The 15,586-nt window shown below is 35.1% G+C and overlaps 1 protein-coding gene across 26 annotated transcripts in view; it reads right to left on the bottom strand.

Moving 5' to 3' along the window:
• Nucleotides 1-1,348: 1,348 nt before the first annotated feature.
• Nucleotides 1,349-15,586, bottom strand: part of tspan18a (tetraspanin 18a) — an 82,406-nt gene continuing 68,168 nt past the window's right edge. For 14 of the 26 annotated variants that reach the window (XM_073906417.1, XM_073906419.1, XM_073906418.1 and 11 more), the window contains 7 exons: nt 15,179-15,274; nt 10,590-10,784; nt 8,455-8,529; nt 8,271-8,369; nt 5,994-6,155; nt 3,601-3,684; nt 1,349-1,996 (listed from right to left, as the gene is read on the bottom strand). In XM_073906417.1, the coding sequence (XP_073762518.1) occupies nt 1,949-1,996; nt 3,601-3,684; nt 5,994-6,155; nt 8,271-8,369; nt 8,455-8,529; nt 10,590-10,784; nt 15,179-15,274 (759 nt within the window). In that variant the 3' untranslated portion in view covers nt 1,349-1,948. 26 annotated transcript variants of the gene reach the window in all.

Below are 15,586 nucleotides of genomic sequence, written 5' to 3'. Positions count from 1 at the left end.
TCTAATTGGGAATACTGATAAAATATATCAAATTTGGACTCAATTAACAACCATTAGAAAAGTATGTTCAATTTAATATAAATAGAACTAAAACAAATAGAATTTGAAAGTGTGCCCATCATGTTGTCATTATCATGAACTTTCACAAAATATACCGTGGCCTCATGGTATGGTCAAACATTGTAAGTAGCCATCGCAGGTATGTTTCACCCACTGTTTTTTGAATACTGTGAACATTTATTGTATTGTATAGTAATTGTAAGAGGGCTGAATAGGTGAACTTCTTTAAATATTTATGATTATATATCAGGATTATCTGCCACTCTTTTTTTAACTACTGAGCTGCAATAAAGAATGTTTTATATAAATCTACTGTTCTTGGCAATATTTACAAGTCACATCATTTATGCTTAGCAAGACCCCAATTGAAAACTGGATGTACTTTAGGGTAAGTAGAAAAGGTATATCTGTCAATAAACTGGATAGTAATAATTTTTGGCTTCTCACATTGTTGGATTCTCTGTCCCTGCAGACATTAGACATCTGTTAAATAAGTATTTATAAATCTTGGTTCCCATTTCTGATAGATCTCATTGAACTTTCCCACCTCATTATGAAAGTGCGCATGACCTGAATTGATTAAGCTACAGATTACAAAAGCAGCTCTATCTTTAATCTACCACTAAATGCAAGTAACAAGTATAAATAGCAGTATTATAAATAGCTTACTCATTTACTGTTGATTTTTCTGCTTGTCGAGCATGAAAACAAAATTAAATGAGCTGTTAGCACTCAGAAAATAATTACAGGTCATCAAGCAAATACAAATCACTGAACATGTTGATGCTCTCAGTGGTCAGGAGATTATTAGCACTTATTTAAAAAAATATATATATATACTCTGGCAGTAAATCTAATGACAAGCTTGTTCAACATACTAAAGCATCATAAGAAACTCAAGTGAGATTTAATTTATCCCTCCATACATCACGTGGTTCCTGTTGTGGCCTCATATATATCACCTGCAAGTACATAAGAAAATAATCAAACTGAGATTAAGGCACTTTGTTTCTTACCTGTGTGTTTTTTGCATTGAAAGAAATCAATGCACTGGCCTGATGTGTCCACTGATGCTGCATTTTCTGTGTATTTCAACTGTAAATCCTCTTTTCCGCAAAGATTTGTTTAAAAATCCTAGATATTATTTCATGATGCATTTCGCTGTAAATGATAAGAACATCAAGATTCCTACCTCCTAATTCAGTTTGGCCACCTTGTCACGACAGTTTTTTTCTCTCGTCTGCTTGATTTGAATGAATGAATGAACACAGAAAAAACTATTTGAATACACAATCAGGATTTTCTTTTTTATTTTAATATCATTCAATGTCATGTACAATATACAACACAATTACAGCACAGTTTTGGTAAAATCACAAAATATTCAAGGTTGCAACTCACAAAAAAACATTACTTTATAGAAGCTGCTGGCCTCTCAGATTTTTTTACAGAAACACAAACACACACACATAAATCAAACGTCTCTGTTTCACAGACACTCTTCCATTTGCACAGTGTATTTCGTAAGCATGGCTCCGGAGCAGTGGTGAACAATCTACTGTAGATAAGAGGTACAAATCAGTCTTTTCTCATCTATAAATATTCAACCAAATATCAGTGCAAGGTGTCCCTCTGTTGACCGTAAAGGACTGCCATAGGTGCAACTCTTAATTAACTAATGAGTTTTGCTTTTGTTTTTCACAAATGAGTACCTCAGAGTCCCAGCTGTGAAGTACAATTGACAAATTTTTGGCAATTCTCAGATATTCCAACACAACAATATACATAGAGATGGCAAATATATAAGTGTTTTCTTGTTTAAAAACCGTCTTCCGTGCCATACCATGTTCTTCCTCCTCAGAATATCTTTATATACAGCATGTAAAGATTACTGGATTCCCCGAAACAAACACATAGCAAACACCATGGCAAACAGCTGAGAAGAGAGAAAGAACAAATAAAAGTTAGTTTAATGCAAACATAGTAACAACTACATTAAAGTTGCAAAAATACAGTAACAATTTATAGTGATGCTCCTCTTTTAACATTCAGTTAACTACAATTCTAAAAAAAATAGTTTTTACATTTTATCAGCTAACTAAAATTGCTCGAAATAGTTTTTACAATTTATCAGCTAACTAAAATTGCTCGATATAGTTTTTACAATTACTCAGTTGGCTACAAGTGGTCGAAAGGTCTGTTGGAGTCCAAATGACATCTATTGAGGAACTGTATCAACAACGATGTTTGTCTATAGGGCAAATAGCATTTTAAGGGATCCAACCCACCCTGGCCATAGTCTGCTCACACTCATACATCAAGCAGGTCTTACCGAAGCCTGAGGAGCAAATCAGTGCAGTTGTGCAATTTTTATCCTGTCATTATAAGACTTTTAAATAAAACCATATTTTAAATACTTTTGATTACTAGTACGTAATAGTAAATGTATAAAAAGTTAAACTAGCACATATTTACAATATTTTAACTATTATAACAAACTGTTCAATAGTTATTCAATTATGTATTTATTCCCTTCTGTGATTTATATATATATATATATATATATATATATATATATATATATATATATATATATATATATATATATATATATATTTATATTTTAAAACTATATTTTTATATATTTATAAAATTACAAAGCTTATGTTAGGTTTTTAAAGTATTTTTGATGTTTTGTTGGGTCCGATGTAACAATTTCGTTCTGCATTACAAATTATTGTGATGTTTTGAATGACAAAAATAAAGGAAACTGAAACTAAACTGAATTAAATGTGCAGCTACATGCCATTTATAAAACAATGATACTACTACTACTATTATTATTAATATTAATAATAATAATAATAATAATAATAATAATAAATGATTGTCTTGCAAAATCTTAATTCAAAGTATTTTTTGACTGTCTGCTTAACCTGTCAATGCTCATTTATGGTCCCCTTTAGCTTTCCTGTTAACTACATGTAACAATGCAACTAAATGTGAACTAGCAGTCGGTATTAGTAGCATAATTGTTGCTAACACTTTATTCGGATGATGGTCCCCTTTAGTCATTCTGCTAATTACGAGTAGCTTACAAGTAAATGCCAACTAACTCATTAATTAACAGTCTAATAATGCTCTGAAAATATTTATAGTCTAAACCCAGGGGTTCTCAATCTCAGTCCTGAAGCTCCGGTGTCCTGCAGATTTTAGCTGTAACCCCAATCAGACACATCTGTGCTGGCTAATCAAGCTCTTAGGCTTTCTGGAAACATCCTTGCAGGTGTGTTGAGGCAAGTTGGAGTATAAATCTGCAGGACATAGGACCTCAGGACTGAGTTTGAGAACCCCTGGTCTAAACTAACCAAACACAGTACGTTTACTCCCAGCTTCACAGCCAAGCTACTCTTGCTCTCTCCACTAGGTGGTGCTCACAAACTATACTTCTTGCGAAACGATTTATCATTATTTTTTAGATCTACATTCTCACGTCATAGTTTGCCTTTTATATTAAAAAGCAAAAACTCATAACCTTACTTCAATTGTCAGGACCACGATTGCAAGTGCTCCAGCCATATAGATGTACGTCTCAAAATAGTCCACCACTGCCGAGTAACAGCCCTGTTTCAAAGAGGATTTTATTATGAGAAAACAAACAGATATTGCATTTTTAATTTATTACAAGCTACTCAAAGTTATTCATTTCTTAACCAGTTATAATTCCTGTATCTATATTGGAGAAAGTGTATGAGTCAAAGATGAAAAGTGTTTTTCAAGCATCAAAACAATAAATGTTATATTTATATTGTTTAATATTTGGATACATTATTGTAAGTCTTGTTTTCTGTACACAAAATAATGATTAAACACTAAATACACGATTTACAGAAGAGTGTTATTCAGTCTAACAGTAGGTTAAATATTATTCATTCATCAATTTTCCTTTGGCTTAGTCCTTTTATATATATATCAAGAGTCACCACAGTAGAATGAACCAACTTATCCAGCATATTTTTTATGCACCCATACACACTCACACCCATACACACTCACATTCATACACATACACTACGGGCCAATTTAGTTTGTTCAATTCACCTACAGTGCATGTCTTAGGACTGTGGGGGAAGCTGGAGCACCCAGAGGAAACCCAAGCCAACACAGGGAACAACGCTAACCACTGAGCCACTGTGCTGCCCCAGGTTAAATACCAAATTATTGCTAATTTTAAAGCATGAATCATTAGACGATATATTAAAATGCTAATGAATTGTTATTTTAAATCTCAATTCATTGCCACTGTTCTTTAAATTAGTATTAGTACTTAGGGATGGGCAAAAATACATTGAATTTTTTTAAAAATAAAATGCGAAATACTAAGTTTAGGTGTATCAAAATAAACTACAAAATACAACAGTCACAACGTATCAATGTAAAATAGAGTATTTTGTGTTTCTAAAAGACTACAAAAAACTTTTACAAAAAAGCATAACATTTCTTTGCAAATCTTCCATCAATAGACCTATTGGATCAAGCCCTTCCCCATTAAACTGACTTGGTAAAGTAAACAATATTTGATAACAAACGTGACCAGAAATATTACCATCACCTCTGTACAATGTTATTCAACCTCTTAATATTATAAGAGTGTTAAATAAAAAGTTCATATAACTTTTCACAGAATTTTTCAGAAATCTATTTGTTTTGCTGTTGAACTCTTCAATACTCAATGTTAAAACTGTTATTAGGAGTTTTTGATGATCAAATATTTGTGTTTCATGTCACATCTTAAGGCTTCATTAACTATACAGTGCACCAACTGATTAACTACTGGGATTAGAAACAGCCAATGAACTACTGTGGGAATTGCCACTGTAAGACTTATTTGTATGTTGTTTGTTTCACCGACAAACATTTGGCAACAGCAATTCATCCAAAACTACTATAATTATTACAGTATACACTTTCTCCTAAGATTTTTTCAAATCTTTTTTAAATGAAAGAGTCAATAACATCCAAAGCACCAATCAGCAGTGCATTTACAGTTGAAGTCAGAATTATTAGCCCCCCTGTTTATTTTTTCCCTATTTTTTCAACACATTTCTAAACATAATAGTTTTAATAACTCATTTCTAATAACTGATTTATTTATATTTGCCATGATGACAGTAAATAATAAAGATACTTCTATACAATGATAATTTTCACATTAAAATGTTTTCTAAAAATTAAAAACTGCTTTTATTCTAGCCGAAATAAAACAAATAAGACTTTCTCCAGAAGAAAAAATATGATCGACATACATGAACATTTCCTAGCTCTGTTAAACATCATTTAGGAAACATTAAAAAAAGAAAAATATTCAAAGGGGGCTAATAATTCTGACTTTAACTGTATATGATGTCTTGATGTAGATTTCTAACAAAGTATTTTACAGTATTTTACAAATACAAAAATACAAGACACTAAAGTGTTTTGATACAAAATATTCAGCTATTTTCATAAACCCTATCAAATACAAATTACAAAATACAATTTTGTATTTAAAATACGCATTCGAAATACATGTATCCTAAATACTGCCTCCCCTATTAGTACCCATTTGCCAGCAATAAGTTTTTAATCATTAGAAATATAATAAAATTTATTGTGTTAACTATGTGTGGGGTGTATGTGTGTGTGATGGACATTCTATTTCACAAATGTTATAAACTCTTGTATCTAAAAAGATTTCTATCTAACTTTGATTTCGATTAGATGCAAACACCAAAATGTCTCATCGTTGACCCATCTACTGTATATCTCTTTCATTATGAAAGCTATTATGCAAACACAGTGACCACTCTTCTTCTCAATTAAAAACACATTTGCATTATTTTATTTCGCCGTTCATCTGATTTCACCTACTAATTTGTAGAGTCATTGCTGACCTTGTTCCGGATTGGCATAATTCCCCTCAGACACTCCTCCTTGCTCATCATCAGATCGGTTCTCTGGCAACAGACCTCCGGCACTATTCTGCTAGGGTTGAGCCGTCTGAACAGACTCTGATCATCAAAGTCTTCAGCGCTGTTCACCCCACAGCAATTGAACTATAGAGACAGCAATACAGCATTATTTATTAGCATCATACTTTTTCCCACTTGTTAAGTCTGTCATCATGCGTCACATTTCTGGGTCCAAACACTTTTTCAGAAGTCAAAAGCTACAAAAAGATGGTAATGGTAAAATGTGATACTATTGAAAATCATAACTGTAATGTTTATATCCATGGACAATCTCAGATGGTCAGACAGTGATTCATCTTTTATAAATATTTAAAGTATTGGATGCAGCAAGTCCAGTGATTGCAGTGAACAAAAAATTCTCTTTAAAGGAGCAGTTCTCACTTTAGCACATATTAGAGCTTTCTTTTTTCTCTTGAATGTACAAGAACACATTTTGAAGAATGTTGGAAAATGGTATAGCCATTGACCTTCTACTATGAATGCCACTAGCCATGTTTCCATCCAAAGATGCATATTAAATGTATGCACAAAACAGGAATATCTGGATTTGCAAATAATCCAGTGATTCCATCCTATGAGTCAAAGAGAACAAAATCATGGTGGTTGAAAGAGCATAACGTGCTGCAATTTAAGAAACCCCACAAAAAACAAATGCAGAAAATGTGCTTCAATTTTTCACAACACATGCAAATAGCACTGAACACAACGAAAAAATTTTAAGGGAACCCAAAAACTTGAAAGACCCATCTATTTAGGTTTATTTTTAATTAGGCTAATAATAAAAAAAAACAAGGGAATCGTGTAATCAGGATTGTAAAGGCTAAGTCTATTGCTTGAAGTCCCTGAGATGTTGTTAGACAGGCACCCAGCTGACGCACATTGTCCTCTGGCTGCTGAAGTGTAAATGAAATGAACAGTCTTACTTGTTTCTGTAGATTTTTATGTTTATTGCAGTTGCAAACTCCAATAGTTCACAAATTTCCTACCAGGTAATTTTCTGTTCGTAGAAGTCAAACACTGCCGCATATCGTGACTTACAAACAAAACGAATTTTTGAATGAATGAATGAATGTGCGTGGCTCTCTGTGTGAATGTGCGTGAGCGTTTGTTTGTGTGTGTGAGTGTGTGTGTTAGTGTGTGTGGTCAAAACTGTATGTGCTTCCGTCTAGCAACACCTGTTACCTGAATGTTCGTTCCCACTTATAAAGCCTGTTTAAAGAGCACCACCTAGTGGAACAATGAGCAAAGTTGCCAAATGGCTCCTACAAGATTGTTAAAATAAACAAACAAAAAAAGATCTTTCAAAGATCACCTACAACTTCACTGAGCAATAGTCATGGCACAATAAGCAAATCCCAGCCAGGTTTGTCACGTTTTTGGGTCCCCTTGAAACGTTTCCATTGTGTTTTGTGCTATTTGCATGTGTTGCGAGAAATTGCAGAGCGTTTGATTAACTTTGTTTGTGTTGTGAGTATTTGAATCACGTTTTCTTAATGTGATTGCATTGTGAGGATTTGCAACACGTTTTAATATTATAAATTATTTATGCCACAGACGACAATGCCAACAGGTAAATGAACACATGGTGACATTTGGAGATGTAAGATGCAGAGCACAAATGCTCAAGACAGTCTAGAGCACAGGTGTCAAACTCAGTTCCAAAAGGGCCGCAGCTCTGCACAGTTTAGTTCCAACCCTAATTAAACACACCTGATCAAACTAATTGAGTCCTCCAGGCTTTTTTGAAACCTACAGGTAAGTGTGTTGGAGCAGGGTTGGAAATAAACTGTGCAGGGCTTCGGCCCTCCAGGAATTGAGTTTGACACCCCTGGTCTAGAGGCAATTAAAAATATAATGTTTTAGAATGAACTAAACAACATTTCAGGTGTTTTACAATGTCCTCGCACCACTGGTTTGTCCATAAATAGTGACCATGGCACCGATTTTTATCATCAGATAATCTCTTATAACAAAATCACATGACTTTTTAAATGTATATACTGGAATTTATTCGGTGTTTCCATCGTAGTTTACGCGCATTTTTTCTTAAAAAGAATAAAATGTTTATCCTACTTAGTTATGCGCACTATTGAGATGAGTAGAGGTCTAAACCCGGGAAACAATATTCCATACATCACAACTTAACCCAGTGGATTGTGTACTGCAGTATGGACAGAGTCATGGAGCATATTATCATACCGTGGTCATAATGGCGTTCCATGTGGAAGTGAAGACATCGGTGCTGTTGGTGCCTTGATAGTGTGTTTTCAGCTCCTTGGTGAAGTAATCTCTGGTGAGCTGTTGATCCACAGATAGAAAAGCAGAGTGAGAGCAGTGGCATATTACAGGTGGCTTGATCATATCCAGCTATAATAATACTCACATGCTCCCGGAAAATAAACGCCAGAATGGCCACCGCCAGCTCTGCCAGGAATATGACCAGAATGAGCATGAAGAACTGTGGAGGAAAAACAAGTTTCTCACATGCTTGCATTGGAATCAAATTTATAGTCAGGGGTGGGCAAAAATACACTGAAATGTACATCAATTTTAAGTCGATCAAAAGAACGACAAAATACAGCAGCCACAAATGTATCAAAATAAAACACTGTGTTTTTGTATTTTACAAATACTACAAAATATTTTGAAAGGGAGAATGAAATTTCTTCGCTATCCTTCTATCAATGGGCCTGGTCGATCAATCCCTTCAACAATAAACTGACACAGTAAACAATGTTTATAACAACAACTTTTCTCTGCCATTTTGTTCATGTCAAAGGAAGTTGTGGCCTAATGTTTAGGGAGTTGGACTTGTAACTTGTGTTTCTCCTAGAGTTTAGTATACATTTTGCACATAATAATTTCATACATAAAGTCTTATCTTGAAGATAAATATCCTATGGTTTAAACCATTTAATGCAGATAGTCTGAATATAGTACCATATCTGTTGATTATGTTTCCACCCATTGTGTGGCCTGTAAAATTCTCATCATCTCTGTTTAATGATTATTCAACTTATTAACAATCTTAGATTTAAAAGGGTGATAAGCTTATATTTAGAGTTCATTTTCATTTTTTTTTGTTCACAGAATTTGTCATAATTGTTTTTTTTCTTTTTTTGTATTTAAACTATTCTATACTCAATGTAAAAACATGACTGCAAAGAATTTACAATATTTTCAATACAAAAATACAAGACACTAAAGGTTTTTGATCCAAATTTTAAGCCATTTTCATCAACCCTATAATTCATACAAATCATCACCTTGGAATTACAAGGTTTTATCTGCGTTCTGAATGATATTGAGCTTCAAAGTTTTTGCAATCCGTATAGCAAACAGAATGTGTTACATTTGTTTTTTAAATAAAATGTCTTAAAATGTACTTATAACTTATAATAAAAAACATCCCATAATGTAAATAAGTTGTCATTTAAAAAGAATTTGTCAATAACTCAATTTCGAACCATATAATTCTAAAATGATGAAATATTTGAAATACGTATTTGAAATACATGCATCATAATGCCTATCGCTTTTTATGGTAGATCAGGTGTCTACATGTTCAACAAATATTGCTTCTGATACTAAAGAGGGATGAAAAAATGTGATATCAATTTTAGGTGATATTAAGAAACTTTTATTTTTAAGTCAAGTCCAAAATTATTCATACAACCATACTGTCAAGCCCGAAATTATTTATACCCTTGTCTAAATAAATTAAAATAAAACACTGTTAAAAAAATGTGTTAAGTATTGTACACATTAATTTGTGCTGCAAAATAAGGATTGCTATTGCTAATGATAAGATTCATATTTTCATGTTAATTTTTAATAATGCAAAACTTTAAATATCAATTAATTTAAATAAAATAAAGCTAAATTTTTTTAAGTGTTATTAAGCATTACATACATTGGCTTTTGATGGTAATTAATGTGAACATTGACAACAATCCAATATTAACCAAAATACAGTGCTCAGCATAACTGAGTACACCCCATTCGAAAATGAATGTTTAATCCATTTCTCAGTAAATGTAGGCAGTGTTTTGGTGGGTTTAAACAAAACAGATTTATTAAACAGATATACTTATTAAAATAATATTTTAGTCACCAAACGTGTTTAGAAATTGAAAGATAATACAACTAAATTCAAGTAAAAAATTGCAAAAAACAAATACAACCTACAAAATTTTCAACAAAATTTTTTTTTTTGCTTTTCTTGATTTTTCCTCTTTTATTCAATTTGTATTTAATATTTTTCTAAAACATATTAATTTGGGTGTATTAGTTTTTAGTCGTAAGTTATTTTGTTAGATACGCTCCAGATTTGGCTTAAGTACTGATTAATCTAATGAATATGCACAAATATAATATTGCATAATTTCCTATTAAAAATATAAATTTAAAAGATAGATTTGTGAGGGGTGTACTTATATATGCTGAGCACTGTACATTGCATAACGAATGAAAACAATAATGTATACAGTATATCCAGAAAGAAATAAAATCCCATACAAACAATAGAAGGCATTTATTTTCACGAATGGCTCCACAGCAGCCCAAAAATCCCAGTAGGAACAGCATCCCGCCCATGATCAGAATTGCATAGACTCCAGTGAACAGCAGAGAGTTGGCGGCCACAATCTCCCGAAAACCAGTCGGATCCACCAGCACCCAGATTCCCACCCCTAGAAGGAAAGAACCTCCAAGCTGAAGGAGGTGAACGTGGCTTAGTACAGCATGATAAAAATGCAAAATACGGCTTCTCATATGAGCTCATTTTCCCACAGCACTAGTGTGGCAGTGGGAAGTTCACAAGGCTGCCATCTAAACACCTTTGAGGAACAAAGGAAGTTCAGTGTGGTTCATGAGCAAAGCGAAGGCATGCTGGCACCAGATCAGTCCGGTTGTTTACAGTTTGTTTAGAGTGGCAACTTGAATCCCTCAGACTCTTTTGAACTGTATATTGTGACAGGAAGGCAAGACTGCACCTGAATATCATTAAAAACTGGTTTTAAAACATTAAATACAGATACATTAAAAGTCCTGTAAAATGAAAATAAGTCTTTTTTAGATGTAAGTATCACTTTAAGTTTTAGGGATATCTATTAGCTAGAGTGCTTCAAAACAGTGCCAAAATTTGTGTTTAGAATATATAAAAACTGATATAAAAATCCAAAGTTTGTCACTTCCTCCTTGTTACGTGCCAACACATAATTATTTTTTGTGTGTCTTATTGTGTTTTTCTTTCTACCACCCTAGTTCACTTCATTATTTATTCTGCCCACTGCTGTCCCTGGTTGGCTGGTTCACTTTTCACTGCTCAACCAATCCCATTACTGCTTCATTCTGATTGGCTACTGCTTTGAAACTCTGATTCATTTTCCCCCAATCCTCTAATGCCACCTCTTCTTTAAAAAGTCTTCAGTTCAGCGATTTGACAGTCTTTTAGATCTCTTTGATGGCTTGCGTTTGTGCTTTTTGATAGTATTTTCAATTGTTTTGATATCCCAGTTCGTCAATATTGTACGTCCTTATTTAATTTACACTTTTTTGTTATTGTTTGAATTTTGTTGCTGTCTGTTTTTACCCTTGTCAAAGAGCTTAAAATGACAAAGAAATTACATGCAATAGAACGTTCCATTGCAACAGTAGTGCCCAGAAACAGCCCTGGATTCCACTATTTTGGAGTGAAAGCGATCGGCTGTCTATTGAATCTTATTGCTGTCGCGATGGCAAGCAGCTGTTTTGTTTTTTATTTATTTATTTAAAGAGCCCATATTATACATGAAATAAGGTCATATCTTGGTTGTAAGGGTCTCCAACAACAGTCTAATATGCATGCAAGGTCAAAAAACACTTTCATGGTCTTATAATCTGCATTTATTTTTACCTAATTATCCCAGCGACTCCTGTATGAATCGTCCAGTGATTCATTTGTTCCCAAACCCCTCCTTAGCGCGAAGCTAATCTGCGCTGATTGGACCGATGACAGTCTGTCGCGATTGGTCGACTGCCTTCAGTCAGAGAGGGAAATGGCCAATAGCTAATCAGCAATTTAAAAAGTAATCACAGTTCATACACGCTCGATAGTGTAGGCGTGGACTTTAGCTGCCACACTATGGCGAGTGGATAGTGCCACGGATAACAGAACGAAGGAGACAGTCGTGTACTCGCCATACCACACACACACAAAAACACACACACACCTCCGGATGACAACGCTCCCGCTTCAGCCCGCACCCGCCAGGTTTTAGCCTGAGAACCCGCTCCGTTTTCTGCCCGCCGCGCCCGGTCCCGCTAGAGCGGAGAACACAACCAAATATCACCCAGTATACAGTCCAGACAGCCAAGCTGTCAGTATAAAAACACACACACAGCACAAAGTACACAAAGCTCGTTCGTTCGTTCGTTCGCTCTCTCTCTCGCTCTCTCTCTCTCTCTCTCTCCCCGCGCCAGATTTCTGCGGCGCGGGAATACATTTCCGAATAAATCGCGGGAGCAGAACTCTAGCACGGAGCTCCATAAACAAACAGCACGCGTCGCGTTTTTAACGTGACTTTGCACGCGATAAGATAATATATCCAGTTAACCTGATACAGTACACGCGGTTACAAGTAACAAATCACAACTAAATACATTTGCAAGCTAGAGTAAACGAGGCAACAACTTTAATCGCACGTACTTACACTTGAGAAATGTAGGAAGAAACCCATCCTGACGTCCATCAGTTACTCTTTACTGATCCTTCCTTTAACAAACTCAGATGAAGTATTCTTTGTAGCATGTAGCTTCCAGAAGTTTCCAACTGCTTGGTTATAATGCTGATGTTTCATCTTTGGGTAGAGACTCAATATAATATCCATCTGCAGTGTGACTTCAATCGACCGGCATGTTTGTGTGCGTGTGTTTGTGGGTGTGCGTGTGTTTGTGGGTGTGTGTGTGTGTGTGTCTGGGTTACTGCGTCAGAGGGCGGGGCCTCAGGTTTGAAATCTCCCGGGTTTGCGCGTGCACGTGAAAAACTTTGTTTCGTTCGTACGTCATGGCGAAACACCTAATGAGTCGGTATCAAGGCGACTCGTTTGAAGCACTATGATTCGACTCTTTTATAGATGAATCAACAGTTTTAAACACTGTATTCTTACAGATTTAAGCCTTAGCTGGATACTTCACTTCACTTAGAGCTGTGTTACACACTACATGGAGGGGAATTTTCAAAAACCCATAATATGGGCTCTTTAAAAAGTACATTAAAGCTGAGATACAACCTAAAAGACGACAATACAGCACTTACTATGACAATCATCAGCACTTTTAATAGTTTATTTTACAGACTTACAATATGCTGTTGTTCTATTAGAGTTTTCATTTCAAAATGGCCACCACGCCATCTAGTGGTTGTTTCCCAAATCGCACAACAGTGTCACCTCTCGGTGATTCTAAGCTCTTTGCCTTTTGTTACCCAGGGGCGGACTTAATGATTGCAAGCGGTTTCACTTTCTCCAAAGAGCTCGCCATCGCGTCTATATTTAAAATAATTAACTTTTTGAGCTGATAATAATAATGTACGCATGATTATTGATGTGCTCTGACATCCAATCCTTTCAGAAATGGACAAACTAGTAAAGTGCAAAGATACAAATTATTTTTCAGCAAACTAAAACATGAACAAATTGCCATGTTTAACTATTATCATCACCTTTTGGACTCTTATGAACTCGGAATGACGGAAATACTTTCTGAAAGAGACTACATGTGCTGGTGAAGATTAATGATTAAGATGAGAGGTTTTCACTGACTGTGAGCTATATATTGCATGTTGTTTTTGAAGCCAAATAAGACTAAATGTATGATGTGTGTAGTTTTTCTGTAATCGGTAACATATCGAAGAGTGTAAGGGTCTGTATGTGTACATATATGTTGCATTTATTTATTTATTTACACAATCATTGATCTGCAGTTATAATCAAATTATGTTCATAGAAAGGTTAGTCATGAACATTTATACACAAGTATTTATGTGTATAAAGCGTCTGTTTTGTGAAAAGTGCTTCTCATATGATATGTGAACAACCCATACAGCTTTACTGTAGACATTTCCTTGAGCGAAAATGACGTTGACTGAAACTTTCTGACTTACACCACGCCCACCATTGGTACCCTTTTGGCAGTGGAAATGCAAGCCTGATAAAGGTGACACGTACCAAACTGTACAAGTCAGTGGAAATGGGCCATAAGTGTATGGCAGCGTCCGAAACCTTCCATACTATACAGAACGCTAAAATCAGTATGCGAGCCAAGTAGTATGTCCAAATTCATAGAATTTGAAAATCAGTATGCGAGAAGTACTCGGATGACTTTCTAGTTCCGGTGAGATTCTGGAGTGCGCATCTCATGCACGCTGCGCTATCCCATGATGCCCCATGAGCGAATTCATGAATGGGAGTGAAGCGACACAATTGACGCAGGTGGGTCGCGTGACCTTGACAAAATGGCGGATGTAGTACGTCCGAATTCCATTCATACTTTTCACATTCATACTTTATAGAACGTACTTTTCTAATGGCTGAGTAGTATGTATAAACTCAAATGCAGTACCTACTGAGTAGTAGGCGGTTTTGGACGCAGCCTATGTCTAAAGCTTTTAACTTTAATTTTTTTTACAGCTTTTTAATTGAGGCTATTTTGTGTGGTAAACCTTCAGTGCAGTGCCAAAAGAGTGTAGTTTGAAAATGTGATGTTAGAGTGTTACGACTAAATGCATAACTAATCATGTGCTTCATATCCACATACTTTGAACAGTTACAAAACCCTGAAAATATCAACTGTAATTTCAGCATTTGAGTGGGATAATGTCAAACAGCCAATTGCCAACAGACGTCCTGAAGAAGAGACCAGTTCCTACCTTAATAGCTCTAATACTCTATTTAGGAGACAAACTTCAGCGTCAGTTTATAATATTTTATTCAAGACATAGTCACGATCGATAGTATGTGTTTCTAGTGAAGAAGATTGTGTTTACTCAGGCTTTCAAAAGACCCAGGGTTAACGTTTTCAAAGCCCTTGAGTGTTTCAAGTGAAAGTAAAAGAAAGAGAGCACTCACAAATATGAAGAAGTTGAAGATGAACATGAGGTACTTGATACAGCTCAGACAGTCCCCCTCCATGCTTGTGCCTCTTGCTGAAGCTTCTCCCTGCCCCTGCAAAAGCATCGTGACAAACAAAGAGAGCTGTTACTCGCAAAGGTCACATGATCCGTTTAAAGATGATTCTGTGAGTCAGTGACTTGAGGGCTTTTGTGTTTTAAGCTCGATAAGTCAGATCATTTAGTAATTTTGTCACTTAAATAATACACTGGCATTGACAAAACGCACATTGACTGACATATTGTGTTGAGGCGTTCCAGATGAATAATGTTGCATTATGTAGCTCGGAGAATGACTGGCAGCTCCTGTAATCATATGCCTGGAAATGCGACACAAAGATGGACGTAAAACAGAATTCACAAATTT

Source organism: Danio rerio, chromosome 7, assembly GCF_049306965.1.
Source record: "Danio rerio strain Tuebingen ecotype United States chromosome 7, GRCz12tu, whole genome shotgun sequence".
NCBI classification, from domain to species: domain Eukaryota; kingdom Metazoa; phylum Chordata; class Actinopteri; order Cypriniformes; family Danionidae; genus Danio; species Danio rerio.
This window is presented reverse-complemented; position numbering and strand designations above follow the sequence as displayed.